This window comes from Durio zibethinus, chromosome 13 (assembly GCF_047325235.1).
Source record: "Durio zibethinus cultivar Kanyao isolate XHJ-2024 chromosome 13, ASM4732523v1, whole genome shotgun sequence".
Lineage (NCBI taxonomy): Eukaryota > Viridiplantae > Streptophyta > Magnoliopsida > Malvales > Malvaceae > Durio > Durio zibethinus.
The window spans coordinates 24473086-24487644 of NC_143174.1; the positions used below are offsets into that span (position 1 = coordinate 24473086).

General features: G+C 31.9%; 2 protein-coding genes across 3 annotated transcripts; one reads left to right on the forward strand and one right to left on the reverse strand.

Annotated features, from left to right (window-relative positions):
• Nucleotides 1-2: 2 nt before the first annotated feature.
• Nucleotides 3-2890, reverse strand: LOC111303306 (uncharacterized). 2 transcript variants are annotated; one of them, XM_022899461.2, is made up of 4 exons: nucleotides 2568-2890; nucleotides 1074-1117; nucleotides 625-895; nucleotides 3-475 (listed from the first exon to the last, which is right to left on the reverse strand). In XM_022899461.2, exons 1-4 carry the CDS (start codon nucleotides 2623-2625, stop codon nucleotides 192-194), a joined length of 657 nt encoding a protein of 218 aa, XP_022755196.1. In that variant the 5' UTR covers nucleotides 2626-2890; the 3' UTR covers nucleotides 3-191. The 2 variants fall into 2 exon arrangements, with proteins under 2 accessions (XP_022755196.1, XP_022755197.1); XM_022899462.2 differs by lacking the exon at nucleotides 2568-2890 and adding an exon at nucleotides 2330-2490.
• A 6316-nt stretch (nucleotides 2891-9206) lies between these two features.
• LOC111303308 (pyrophosphate-energized vacuolar membrane proton pump-like) lies at nucleotides 9207-14486 on the forward strand. The gene is made up of 8 exons (XM_022899466.2): nucleotides 9207-9534; nucleotides 11164-11738; nucleotides 11843-12222; nucleotides 12312-12398; nucleotides 12484-12814; nucleotides 13305-13715; nucleotides 13846-13905; nucleotides 14006-14486. The coding sequence occupies exons 1-8, from the start codon at nucleotides 9273-9275 to the stop codon at nucleotides 14210-14212; spliced, it is 2313 nt and encodes a 770-aa protein (XP_022755201.1). The 5' UTR covers nucleotides 9207-9272; the 3' UTR covers nucleotides 14213-14486.
• Nucleotides 14487-14559: the final 73 nt, after the last annotated feature.

Consider the following 14559-nt stretch of genomic DNA (forward strand, 5'->3'; position numbering starts at 1 on the left):
AATTCAGTTCAACTGTTGATATATTAGCAATACACAATGCATGGTTAACATCCTAATCTGTAAAACTTCAGCTTAGATCATAACACACATCATCCTACATTTGTGCCCTCTAATTAAGCATGTTCTATAGTTCTAGAAAATTAGTATGATAAATGTGTCGATATCTGTACAATCACTTTCCACTAGAAGCATCAAACTTGTGATGGTGAACCTGAACATGAAGGACATGGCGGGTCACGCCGATCATCAAGACTTGTTCTCTCTTCCAAACAATCCGCATGATATACATGCCCGCAAACTAGAACTGCCACAACAGAGAATTCACCAGAAGCCAGCATATTTCCGAGAAAATAAGGTTTCCGCCTCAAATGCTTCTGACATATGCCACAAACCATCTTCATCTTGTCAGGTGATATTGCATCCATCACCAAGGAACTAGACCTAATTCTTTCTGGTCTGCCAAATGCTTTTCCATCTGCAAAAGTTGGAAAACTCAAGTCAATAAGGTGGCATCAAATAAGCAGAGGACACTGAAATTTTTAAGCTTCAAATTTCCCAACTGCCACATGCTGCCGAAACAAACAGGTTCTTGGAAAGAAAACAAACAAAAGACACGCATACAACCTGCATGGCATCTAGACTCTGGGTTGTATTGAGTAAACTTAAAGGATAATCTCTCATCATGTAAAGGACTAATCTTGCCATGAGAAGTTGATGGATTATTGAGGCTGCCAGAGTTTCGGCGTGAATAGTGATGGCCATAGTAATGGCGTGATCTTTTTAAAAATATTGAACGCCCAAGATTGCAATGGCGCTGAGCTACAGAAGAGTTGGAATTGCATAGCTTCACAGAACTATCTCCAACATCCATGCCAGCATCCAAATTCGAAGAATGCTGTAAAAGAAAGAGAAAGAAAAAAAAATCAACCAAACAATGCAGACCATTCAGTTGACAAAGATGGAGTAGTAAAATCATAAAGATAAGAACTATTCTGACCGACATTTCCTACTGTCGATTAAAAAAAATTGGAGAAAGAACAATTTTTAAAAATGAATGATGAAAAGAACAAAACCTCTTTGGATAATAGCTCTGTCCCTGTTGAGCATGGGATATCTTCTGCAATATTCAATAAGAAGCACAATGTTATTCACATTCTAATTGTATACATTTAAATGGGAAGAATTCTTAGATATTTCATAATAACAGATTATTAAGCTGAAGATAACCCAAATTTTCCATTGCATGAACATGTTTCTTCTACTGAGACAAAGATAATAACCAAAATCTCATCATAACCACGTGAAGGTAGCAGAACCATGTTAAACCAAAAATAGGGATAACAATTCAGAAATAAATGTAGCAAATTGCTAAAAAAAATGTAATGAAAAAAATGTTACAATTAAAAGACAAGTAAAAATAGAAACAGAAAAAAAAAAGACCATTGAAGAAAATTAAGTTAAGGTTCACTTGGTTATGATTCAAATTTGAAGAACCTGTAAGGAGGATACATGAAATATGATTCAAGTTTGCTACATTCAAGGGTCTTCAAAATGCTTAGATGATACCATATACATAGATTCAATCCAAAGGTCCTACATTCAGTAATAAGATGTCAAACTTGAAAGGCATACATGAACACCTAGACTGTTTCCAATCAAACAAAACAGACCACAAAATTAATAAGAATAAGAAGAAGAAAAAGATAGACGGCAAAACCGTTCAAGAAATTTAAGTTTGTAAGCTATATAATTCCATTAATCATCCTTGACAATAAATGTTTGACATTCAGAGCTATAACAACATACAAACTTTGCAATATTTATCAAAAGAATTTTGTAAGTTTCATAATAGCAAAGAGGCTAGTATGATCAAAATACAATATAATAAGTTCATGAAAAAAAATGGCAAAGAAGAACAGATTAAGCCACCTAAAATATATATCAACAACAAAAACAAATATATATATCAACAAAACAAACCACGCAAGGGAATGCATGCTCTGAAAATACAAGAATATGATTGTCCAGCCTATTTACTAGCAAAATAAACCTCCTTTCCTCTTCAAATCTCATAATGCATGAAATCCCATGAAATCCCACAAATCAACTACATAATCCATATCAAATATTGAGAAGAAAATATCAATAACAAGCATTCCCATTACAAATAAACAGAAAGAGTAGCCTCAATTAGCAATTCCAGACATTAAAACCAAAAGAAATCAACAGAGAAAACAAAAGGCAAAATCCTCCTTATTAACAAAGTGACCCATATCAAATACAGATGAAAGAAAATAAAATAAAATAAAAAGTAAAACTTTCAACAAACCTGAAAACCCCATTTCTTTTTCTTGAACAGAAAACTGATCAACAAAATTGAAAGAATAAAAAAAAGAAAAAGAAAGACAAAAAGAGCAGGTACACCAAAATTTATTTCATTTCTCAAGAATTATTGCACCAAATTCTTGCAAAATTGGCCAACATTATGCATTACCCAAAATTAAAAAGAAAAAAGGTTAACTTTATTGAAACAATAAATATAAAAAAATAGAGAGAGAGAAACGTACCCGAAGGAGAAGGATGGTCGAGATTGTTATGTTGGGAACTTCTCTTCCTCTTCCCCATTAAAATTAATTGAGACAATATAGTAAATTACCCAAAATTAAAATTAATAAAAAAAAAAGATATAGTAAATTACCCAAAATTAAAAGACAGAAAGTTTTTGGGGATTAAAATTCAATGGCCAAGAAAACTGTAACCCCAAAATTATATCTTTTAAAGTTTTTTATTTTGAGATAAAAAGTGCCTTTATTTCTGAGGATTTTTGCGTTTTGGGAACTGAACGGTCAGTAAGATTTCTAGAGAGAACAGCTGAGCAGTTCCGTTTTGTTTTTTTCGTTTTTTTTTGTCGTTTTTTCTTGCCTGAGGTGAAAGTTAAGAGTAAGAGTAAGACGACTAACAATAGAACACGTGCCAGAAGACGGAAACCGACATGACATCCAACTCAAATGTTTCTAAGGTTTAATCATAAAAAATTAAAATAAATTTCATTTTATATAATAAAACATTACATATTAAATTATAATTACTAAATAAACAATTCATAAACGAAAAATTTTCACCCAATGTAATCGTAATCAGGTTTATAGTTAGTTTGTTCATTTCACAAGTTTGAATCTCACCGTCAAACTACCATGCACCTCCAAATATAAAAGATAAGTTGATATAAATGCTCCAATTTGGTTCATTATGAAATTCATTTTCAAAATAATAACTAAGTTTCTCAAATTCAAATTTAATTTGATTAAATTTAACGAGTTCAAACTCAAAAATCAAGGTGGTTTACTTTAGTTATGTTTATACATAATATTAAATAGTTTAAAATTTTAAAATAAAATAATAAATTATTTAAATTTGATTATTATAAAACTCGTTTAAAGTTATTATTTAAATTACTCGAGCTCTTGTTAATAATAATTAATAGAGCCCAACCATGTTTATACATCTAATTCTAGTTTAATCTAATTATCTAAATAAAGGAAATAAATGCTATGTGTCCATTGGGCCTTTGATCTCACATTTGATAAAACTTTAAAATCTGTCTCATTGTTTCAAAATTAAAAGGCCCATAAGGCTGGAGAGATCTGCAAACTGTAACCTCGAAATTCAGGTTAGAAAATTTCAATTTAATTTTTATTTTTGTTTTTTTTTCTCAAATAGAATATGATCATTTTTTTTATTTACCGTGTAGAAAGATCATTTAGATAAAATATAAACAAAACAATAAAGAAAAAAAAAAGGTAAATTTAACAATATGGAAGCAAACAACACCTTGCTACATGCATTTGAACATGCATTTTCATTTATTCTCTCATTCTATCACTGAAAAAGGAGATTCTGAGAAATTTTCAAGCGAAATGCGAATAGGATAATTGCAAAGGAAAGTGGGGAGAGAGAAAGAGAGAGAGAGATCAGATCATCATTTTCAAGCAACTTTGCTGGCTCTATTCAAATGGAATTTCCTACAAAGCATCGACTCCTTGACTTTCCCATGCAAGCGTATGAGTTATGCCTAATCTAAAGTTTAATATTTATCTCTTTGTTTATAAAATTGCAAAGGTATCTGATTCAAGATAAACTAGTTTGATAGAATCTTTCATTATAAAGTTACTTGATCCCCGCGTTAACTGCGAGATTAACTTCCAATATATTCTTACCAAACAAATTTAATTTTTTTTTAATTGAAAGGAAATAAGATTCGAAAATGATTTTCAGATAAAAGATTACATTTATTTATTATTGAATCAAATATTCAGGTAAAGTTTCATTGTATATCTTTATTTTTATGATTATATTTTTATAAATTATAATATTATTGATGTAATAATTCACTTTGTGAATATATTCAAAATTTATTATAAATTTATTTTTAATGTATTGACAGTAAAAATTTTTAATTTTACAAATGAAATTAAGAGATTAATACATGATTTATTTTTTAATTAATATAAAATTATGGATGGAATTAAAATTAATACTTAATTTAATTGATTTGTATATCACTTGAAATTTAAAATTTAACACATATTTTAAGATAAATTTTTTTGTAAAAAAAAATATAAATTATGAATAAAGTTGGTAACATCAATGTTAAAAATCTACTATCGAAGACTAATAGACTACCAAAGCTTCTCCCTCCTTTCATGTTTGCACACTTTTAACATCGACTCGTCCAACGAGCCAAAGAGGCTCTTTTTTTTTAAACAACATAATATTGCTTTATTTAGCTCGACATCATTTTCATTTGATGCTAATGCTACCTTAATTTCTATCGTAGCTCAGGAGCAATTGCGTGCACCATTTTTCCAACTCTAACAGGAGCAAAACACATGGGGAATTTCCTTTTTTATTTTTTTAATCTTTTTCCTATTTGAAATTGAAAGAAAAACAAATTGACAACTTGTCTGAATCCCATAATGAATTTTTGAATAGATGAACCTGTCATTGGGGTCTATCTGGCATGGGTTTAGACAATCTTAAAAAAGTTGTTTCAGAATATTGTATTTTAACTGTGAATGTGACATTTGCCCAAAGAGTGTGTGCCGTGAGCTGGCCTGGCTTTGATAAGATTCGATGATGAGGAAAATGAACCGTCCAATACTTGTTGATGGCCGGTGAGCTGGCTTGATTTTGATAAGATTCGATGATCAGGAAGATGAACCGTCCAATAGTTGTTGATGGCCCGCTGGTCGTGGTGCAACATGGGGGATTCATTATTTTAGGCTGAAATATAGGGTGACTGGCTCACGCTCGAGGGGGGAATTAGACATATATATAGTTAAATGGTTGAGTTGGGACCCTTAACTCCGTGGCTTAAACTGTTAGTTGTCCTATAAATGTCTTATCAATTGTTAAAATTCTTAATCTATTCGTGATCTCTTTAGAAAAAAGTGTTACTCTTTGAACTCAAATAAATTTTTAGGTATTACAGATGTTGTGATATTCGAGCTAAATGTTCGATGAATTTTTAATTCTTTATCATTTTTAAAAGAGATAAATTAAACACCTAATGTTTGCAGTTGGCAGTGGCGATGATCAGTTATATATATACTTGTACTAACAGACTTGCAGTGTTTCTTAATCGGTTGGCGAGAATCACCAAATATTAGCAAAAAACACAGGTTGGCCTTGGGTCCCCAACCATAGATTTTGCTTTGCTTCAGGGCAGAAGCAGCCAACTAGACCCACCACCACCACCACCACCACCACCACCACCACCTGGTTCAATGATTTTACCGAAGTCCTTGTCTCTTTGGTAAAAGTAAAAGCTTCGTTAACGTAGAAATGTCCCCAAAAAGAAGAAAAAAAACACTTGAAACAGTGAGAGAGTAGACAAGTACCCTGGCAAAGAAGACGACGACAACAACAAAAGGGGTGTGAGGGAGGGATGGGCAAAGAGACGTGTAGCTACCGGCAAGACCCAAAGTGGTCCCACATCGACTAGCCATGACGACAACAACCCAGTCCCAACCTTCACTCTCCCGACCAAAGCTGATCTTCACTTTTCTTTTCCCTTTTTTTTTTTTTTGGTTTCTTAATTCAATTGTCAAGCATTTTATTATTGGTGATGATGAGTAATGTCCAACTTGGCACCAAACGGTTGTCTTGTTATATATATATATATATATATATATATATATATATATATATATATATATGATCTACTCAAAAAGAATGTTTATATATATATAACTATTTGAATGTCACATCAAAATATATATATATATATGAGTATTCGAAAATATAAGTATAGTCAATAGTCAATGAGATATGTGAGTTATGTTTAATTTTTAATTTCAGTAAGTAAAATTTAATTTTTAATAATTTTAATATTAAAAATTTTAATAACATCCCTACTTATAAAATAATACTAAATAAAATATTTTAATTAAGAAAGCATCCTATGTTTTGGAGGAAGCATGAAGATGATGCTTCCCAGCATTTGTGGAGTTAATTTGTTAAGTGTTTGTCATAGCTTTAGCATATATTTAAAAAGTTTATGAAATTGGGAATCTTATTCTCTATTATTTTGAGATTGCTTTTGTAAGCATTTTGATTCATGGGTGAATTAATTAAATGGGCTGTAATGTATCATTAATTTCAGTATAATCTCATTAAATGGGAAATTGTCAGAATTTAATTTTTAATTATAAAATTAAAAATTTAATACTTTTTAAAAAAATCACATGATATTTTTTACTAACACATCAAGTATATACGTAAAAAAGTTTTGGAGACATTATGTTTTTTTTTTTTTTTTATTAAGACAAGAGATTAATTCCAATTTGATTTTTTAATAATTTATATACACACTTACAATTGAGCAAGACACATATTAATATATTACTTACCTGTATTAATGCATATAATAAGAATTTTTTATTAATGTACGAATTAAATGTCAAGATTGGATAACTTCAAACTCAAAAGAAAAAAAAAAAGTTATTCGAATATGTACTGTTTCTTTTACTATGAAAAAAAAAAATGGTAGAAAAGTAAAAAAGGAGCATTAGGCCAAAAAGTTTAAATTGTAACAAAGAGTGGGTCCAAGTTACAAGCAAGGCTGGTTTGGGTGAAGGGTCCTCGTCTGCTTCGCTCTTCTATTGTTTAGTTTGGTTTAGTTTGGCGGGTCTTAAATTCTTTTTACGTTGGATGATTGACAGCTAAGTAAATAAATTGAATATAAATAAATATTATTATGTTCATAGTTTCGTTTATTTATTTTTAAGATTATTTGTGATTGATAAGAAATTTGTAAACTATGTTAGAGTTCGTTTCGTTTAGATTTTAAAATATTTTAAATTTAATTTTGGATCGATTATTTAAATTATTTTATTTGTAAATGCTAAATGAATATATTTATAAATATATAAATAAATAAACATAAATTAATAATTAAGAAATTAATTTGAAAAATCAATGATTTGAGCTCTTAATAATGAAGAGGTCATGTCTATTTACAAAAGAGTTTCCTTTCCTATATTAGTTAATAATTTTCATGCTATGTGGGATAAAAAGATTATAAACAAAAAATCTCCCTTGTAACTTGTTTATTATCCATTGTAGATGATTAAAAATTATATTTATGATAATATTTTTAAAACATCGAAAAAGATTTTTAATATATATTAAGAGTACATTTCATTGTATTAATATAAAATTGTGATTAATCTTGTTAAAAAAGATTTAATCATAAAGTAATCATTTTTATAAATAAAATATAAATAAATATTATTTGAATTTTTTATAAATGTTAAATAAATTTATTCATGAATATAAATGAATGAAATTTTTTTATATTTATATTTGATTTATTTAAAAAATGAATATTAAAATATTATTTAAATAAATGAAAATTAAACAAATTTATAAATAATTCATAGAAAATTCTGCTAATTTAAACTTATATCATGCAATCCAAAACCCAATGCCCAAAACAAAAGAAATTCCCTCTAACAAATTCATCTCAATCTTTTTCATGTTTTTAAGTTTTAACCCTCCCCCAACCAAAAAAAAAAAAAAAAAAAGGAAATAAAAAGAAAACATCCTAATTTATACAACAACGGCACTAATTGATATAAACACGCTGTCGTTTTCATTGTTCAAGTCAGAAATTTCCTTGACATAGGATAAATATCTATTTGTTTTGTTTGCATTTGGCCCATAATTATTGTAATTTTTACAAATTATATACAACTCATTTTCGAATTCATCCACTAAATCAACCCACAGTTTTTCCCTCACTCAAATACTATAAAATTTTTTTAATTTTCATATCAGTACTAAATATTTTTTGCAAGCCAAGCCTATATAGACAATCCAATTATATATAATTATGTGAGAAGTGAACATTAATATTACGAAATATCTTAACCTTAAAATATATCATATTCTTTTGGATTTTTGGTCATACCTTCTTCAATTAACTCTTACTTTTTTTTTTTTTTTGTTTTTTAATATTTAATTTTTTGTCTCGATCATTAAATTAAATATTTATTATTAATCTTAATTTTTAAACATGGTTGCATGTTAAAAATTTATTTTTACCTAAGTTACAAACCGTTATTATTAATTTATTATCATTATAATTGAATTATCATACTAATAATTCTAAGACAATTATTGAGAAATAATCATATAAAAATATATGCCAGTTATCATATATACTTTATAATTTTCAATAATTGCAACAACAATAGACCACATATATTTAATTTTATAGTAATTTGTTAACAAATTTCAAAACAAGTCACTAATCCTCTCTTTTTTTTTTCTATTTGCAAATAAATTTTATTTTATTTTTGATGGCGAGAAAATTAATTTTAATTATTAAAATATTGGAGCTGACCTATGCATTTGTAGCCACAATTATTAAGGCAATTAAAAATGTGTTAACAAATTTAATTACATGTCCAAATAAAAATTGAATTGGTAAAACTTTTTTCCTAAATTAACCGAAAAAAAGTAAAAAACAACAGTTATTTTTCAGTCGCTTTGGCTTGCATTATATTTAACGGATCTGATTCTTCCATTTCTTATAATAATAATAAAAAAAAGGAAAATCGTTATTTTCACACTTTTTTTTAAATAGTTTTCACCACAAACTTTCCTGTATAATAGCCCTCGTTTCTCATTTATTTTCCTCTACTGAAAAGATTGTTCTCTCCCGTTAGGCGTAGCTTGCTTTTCGTTTCTTTGGGAGGGTGGTTAATATGGGAGCTTCGATTTTGCCTGATCTTGGAGCCGAGATCCTGATCCCGGTTTGCTCCGTGATTGGGATAGCGTTTTCTCTCGTACAATGGATTCTAGTTTCCAAGGTGAAGCTCTCTCCGGGTCGAGACTCGGGTTCCCCCAGGAACAACGGTGCGGGCGGGAAAAATGGGTACGCCGATTACCTCATTGAAGAAGAAGAAGGTCTTAATGAGCATAATGTTGTTCTTAAATGTGCTGAAATTCAAAGCGCCATCTCTGAAGGTTGTTGCTCTTTTCACTTTTCTTTAAGGTTTTTGCGATCTGGGTTTTTTTGAAAATTTGATCCTTTTGGTCTTATTTGGATTTTTTTGATGTTGAGTTTCCGTGATTTTTTTTTTTTGTTTGGTTTTTTCATTTGCATGTGTAAACTACTCAACCGAAATGGTTTTGAAAAACGATTTTTTTCTTGTTCTTGTGAAACTTTTTGGTTTTTATGTTCTGAAAGTTTAGATCTTTCGTTTCTCATTGTCTATGTGTGTGTGTTCTTTTTCTTTTTTATGTGTGGTTGGTGGAGTTTTTGGTTTTTCTGCATAAATTTTGGTGTTGTTTCGTGAATTATTACGGGGAAGAACAGAAAGTTTTGGAGCACGAGGTTTCCGTTTCTTCATGTTTTCCTATGTTAAAGTGTTAGTATTTTCTTAAATTGTCGGATATTTGTTTTTTATATTGAAAGCCATGAATAACTACAGCATGTGCAAGCGGTCTTGAATTATATTTATATATATAATATGTGCTTCAATGAATGTTTTCTTCAGATCGAAGTGTATAGTGACGGGGGACTCTGGGGTTTGGTCCCACGTGTATTTATTAATTATATCTCACAATCAACATTGATTTAGGTTGTTGTGTTATTTTTTCTGTTTGCATATTGAGAAAATAATGGAGATCTTGGCCCTTTTTTTTGGGGGGGGGTGGGGGGGTTTAAATTTTAGGTTTTGTAGCACATGGAGTGTGCATAATGGCATTGAAAGACTTTGGACATTTCCTCATAATTGCATATTATGTGAATTTTTTTCCTACTGATTTATCAGCAGGTTTAGAATTCTATGGAAAAGTGAATGTTGATGCTTCTAGGATTGGATTGTCATCGTTTCTTAATATGGGCTCTTGTACCCTTTTTGTTGAATTTAACCAGATCTGCAAGTCTTACTTTTATATGTTCATGAATTAAGTTTCCAGTGGCCAGAACAGTTCAATTTGTTTACTCTGAAAGCCTTACCTAGCAAAGATATAGAAGTTGGATGAGTTAATTACTTTTCTGAAATATTTCTTTTGTTTCTTTTTTATTTTTAATTTAATTTGTATCATGTATGAATGACTGTCAAAGTGAAATCTGAGTTGAGCAAATGATGCACTGTTTCATGATATGATATGCTTAACACTATTTCACTTTTGGAAAGTTAGATGCTTTTGAATAATTTCTATGCTTCAAAGATTGTAACTCACCGAGTTACTTTTTGGTGGACCATTTCCTTGTTCCTTTCTGCTTTATGGGAGATTTAATTATTTTACCTTTTTTTCTGTAAAATTAAATATTACTGTTGTTAAAATGCAAATATATTGGATCCAATACTATTTAATTTCCTGTCAACAAAATGTTACATTACAAAATGCAATTAGGAAAGGAATTCTTTCCTGTTACGTCATTGTTTCTGGTACTCTGCATTGGAGAATCAAGTGAGGATGGTAATAAGAACACTTTAGCTTGTACTATAGACAATGTTCATGACAATATGCTTTTGTTACAAAGGATTAGTGGTTTATATCCAGTGCTCATTTAATTGCGTTTTCTCTTGGTAATTTCTTGAAAGACATTCTCAGTAGCTAATTTTTGGATTTATGACTTTACAGGGGCAACCTCATTTCTTTTCACTGAGTATCAGTATGTTGGCATTTTCATGGTTGCTTTTGCAATCTTGATTTTCGTTTTCCTTGGCTCGGTTGAGGGTTTCAGCACAAAGAGCCAGCCTTGCACGCATGACCAATCTAAGATTTGCAAGCCTGCTCTTGTCACTGCTGCATTCAGCACCATATCTTTCTTGCTTGGTGCTGTCACTTCAGTTGTTTCTGGCTTTCTTGGGATGAAAATTGCTACCTATGCAAATGCTAGAACCACCCTGGAGGCAAGAAAGGGAGTTGGAAAGGCATTTATTACTGCATTTAGATCTGGTGCTGTGATGGGCTTTCTTCTTGCTGCAAATGGCCTTTTGGTGCTTTACATTGCCATCAACTTATTCAAGCTCTACTATGGTGATGACTGGGGTGGTCTTTTTGAGGCGATCACTGGTTATGGGCTTGGAGGCTCATCCATGGCTCTTTTTGGCAGAGTTGGTGGAGGAATCTATACCAAAGCTGCTGATGTGGGTGCTGATCTTGTGGGAAAGGTGGAAAGGAACATTCCTGAGGATGACCCTAGAAACCCAGCTGTAAGTAATATTTATCTACGAATATGTTATAGCACTTTGAATTCAGAAAATTGAGTTGTAGTTCCTCCTTTTGGGTTGTCACTGAGTTGTTTCTATGTTTTCAGGTGATTGCTGATAATGTTGGGGATAATGTTGGTGATATAGCTGGAATGGGATCTGATCTTTTTGGGTCCTATGCTGAATCATCTTGTGCTGCACTTGTTGTTGCTTCCATCTCTTCTTTTGGCATCAATCACGAGTTGACACCAATGTTATATCCTCTCATCATCAGTTCCATTGGTATTGTTGTTTGTTTAATCACCACCTTATTTGCCACTGATTTCTTTGAGATCAAGGCTGTTAAGGAAATTGAGCCATCATTGAAGAGGCAACTTATCATCTCTACTGTTCTCATGACTGTTGGAATCGGGATTGTTAGTTGGATAGCTCTTCCATCTTCCTTTACCATTTTCAATTTTGGAGACCAGAAAGCTGTGAAGAACTGGTAAGCTGTTGATGCTTCTTTTATTGGAAAATATCTAGAGTCATATGCTTTATTAGAATGAGTGTGTAATATTGAATTTCCTTCTTCAGGCAACTATTCTTATGTGTTGCTGTTGGTCTTTGGGCTGGCCTAATTATTGGTTTTGTAACTGAGTACTATACTAGCAATGCATACAGGTAACAGTCTTGATGGCATTATTTTTCTCCTTGACTCATCCTTTGTTATTATTGATTTTATCACTTTCTTTGCTTTCACCTGCAGCCCTGTACAAGATGTTGCTGATTCCTGCAGGACTGGAGCTGCAACTAATGTTATTTTTGGTCTTGCATTGGGTTACAAGTCTTGCATTATTCCTATTTTTGCTATCGCAGTCAGTATTTTTGTTAGTTTCAGCTTTGCTGCTATGTACGGGATTGCTGTTGCTGCCCTTGGAATGCTGAGCACCATAGCTACTGGATTGGCTATTGATGCTTATGGTCCCATCAGTGATAATGCTGGAGGCATTGCTGAGATGGCTGGCATGAGCCACAGAATACGGGAGAGAACTGATGCTCTTGATGCTGCAGGAAACACCACTGCTGCTATTGGAAAGGTTTGATTTGTTTTCAATTAAAGCATGGGGCTTACTTTTTCCCTTTTTATTTGATTTATGGCTTCTCCATGTTGGTTTAGCATAACAAGATCAAATGCAGGTTTTAGTATTTGGTTGGCACTTGGCACTGATGTCTTTGCTAAAATCTTGCATTGGTCCATTGAAGCAACTTGATTTTTTTCTTTTTTCAATCCTAACTTTTTCACTTTATTATAAACTGAATTTTAGGAGTTACTCAATATCTTAATCACTTGCTTTTTTCAATGCATCTTGTCCCCTTTAAAATTATTTGCGCCATGAGTAATTTTACTCCTTGACAAACTTCAGTTTTTTCTTTAGTTTCTAACTGTGAGAAGTAGTTTCTTACTAAGGGGTGAAGTGTAGTTGCAATTTTTGCTTGATGTAGCATTTTTATGTTTGTTTGAAAGAATATGCTGTTGCATTAGTGACTTAATAGGTATTCATTGGAACACTCTGCATTTCTTTCCAGGGTTTCGCCATTGGTTCAGCAGCCCTGGTGTCCCTTGCTCTCTTTGGTGCCTTTGTGAGCCGTGCTGCTATTTCAACAGTTGATGTATTGACCCCTAAAGTTTTTATTGGTTTGCTTGTTGGGGCAATGCTTCCTTATTGGTTTTCTGCTATGACCATGAAGAGTGTTGGAAGTGCAGCTTTGAAGATGGTTGAGGAAGTGCGCAGACAGTTCAACACAATCCCAGGTCTCATGGAGGGCACTGCTAAGCCTGACTATGCTACCTGTGTTAAGATCTCTACTGATGCCTCCATCAAAGAAATGATCCCACCTGGCGCCCTTGTTATGCTTACACCCCTCGTTGTTGGGATCTTTTTTGGTGTGGAAACTCTCTCTGGTGTCCTCGCTGGATCCCTTGTCTCCGGTGTCCAGGTAATGTTAACAAGCCTTAATATCAGACTTTATGATTTGAAATTGCATGTTAAATTCATAGGATATTGCTTGAGATGTTTCCTACAGAAGGCTCATCTTAAATGTTGTTTCTGCTTGGTAATGTTGGCAGATTGCTATCTCTGCATCCAACACAGGGGGTGCATGGGATAATGCCAAGAAGTATATCGAGGTATTTTTTATTTGACTGATTTCCTATGAGCTACTCTTAGGGTTGACGTTTTAAAAGTAATGATTCTATATTTATGCTTTTGATTTGTTGTGAAATGCAGGCTGGTGCTTCAGAACACGCAAGAGCTCTTGGTCCCAAAGGTTCAGATCCACACAAGGCAGCTGTTATCGGTGACACCATTGGAGACCCTCTAAAGGATACATCTGGGCCATCACTGAACATCCTCATCAAGCTAATGGCTGTTGAATCACTTGTCTTTGCTCCCTTCTTTGCTACACATGGTGGACTGCTTTTTAAGATATTTTAAGAGAAGACAAACATCAGCTAATGGTCCACCGATTTCAGTCCCTGCTGGTTCATCTCTTCTAATTATCCTTTTGAAGTATATCTAGTTTGTAACACATTTTGACTCTAGACTCTAGAGACCTCCATATCCTCTTAATGTCAAATCGGCAGTGAAAATTTTCCCTTGTAAAGGGTTGACAATGACATTGATGATGATGATAGTGGTCAATCTAGGAAAGAGTTAAGATATTGTTGCTATTATTACTTTTTGTTCTATGAAGAGCTTTTTTGTTACACTTCCTCAACTCTGTTTTTTAGCTTTGATATTGCTGTCATGAGGGGTTTTAGGCATAATTTTGGACTATAATG

What these genes read in the sequence shown, in the direction of transcription:
- LOC111303306 (XM_022899461.2), bottom strand. Translation starts at nt 2,625, where the DNA reads ATGGGGAAGAGGAAGAGAAGTTCCCAACATAACAATCTCGACCATCCT. An exon ending in CAGAGCTATTATCCAAAGAG is followed by an intron (nt 896 to 1,073) that starts GTTTTGTTCTTT and finishes TTTCTTTTACAG; the next exon opens with CATTCTTCGAATTTGGATGC. An exon ending in AGAGTCTAGATGCCATGCAG is followed by an intron (nt 476 to 624) that starts GTTGTATGCGTG and finishes CAACTTTTGCAG; the next exon opens with ATGGAAAAGCATTTGGCAGA.
- LOC111303308 (XM_022899466.2), top strand. Translation starts at nt 9,273, where the DNA reads ATGGGAGCTTCGATTTTGCCTGATCTTGGAGCCGAGATCCTGATCCCG. An exon ending in TCAAAGCGCCATCTCTGAAG is followed by an intron (nt 9,535 to 11,163) that starts GTTGTTGCTCTT and finishes ATGACTTTACAG; the next exon opens with GGGCAACCTCATTTCTTTTC. An exon ending in CAGAAAGCTGTGAAGAACTG is followed by an intron (nt 12,223 to 12,311) that starts GTAAGCTGTTGA and finishes TTCCTTCTTCAG; the next exon opens with GCAACTATTCTTATGTGTTG.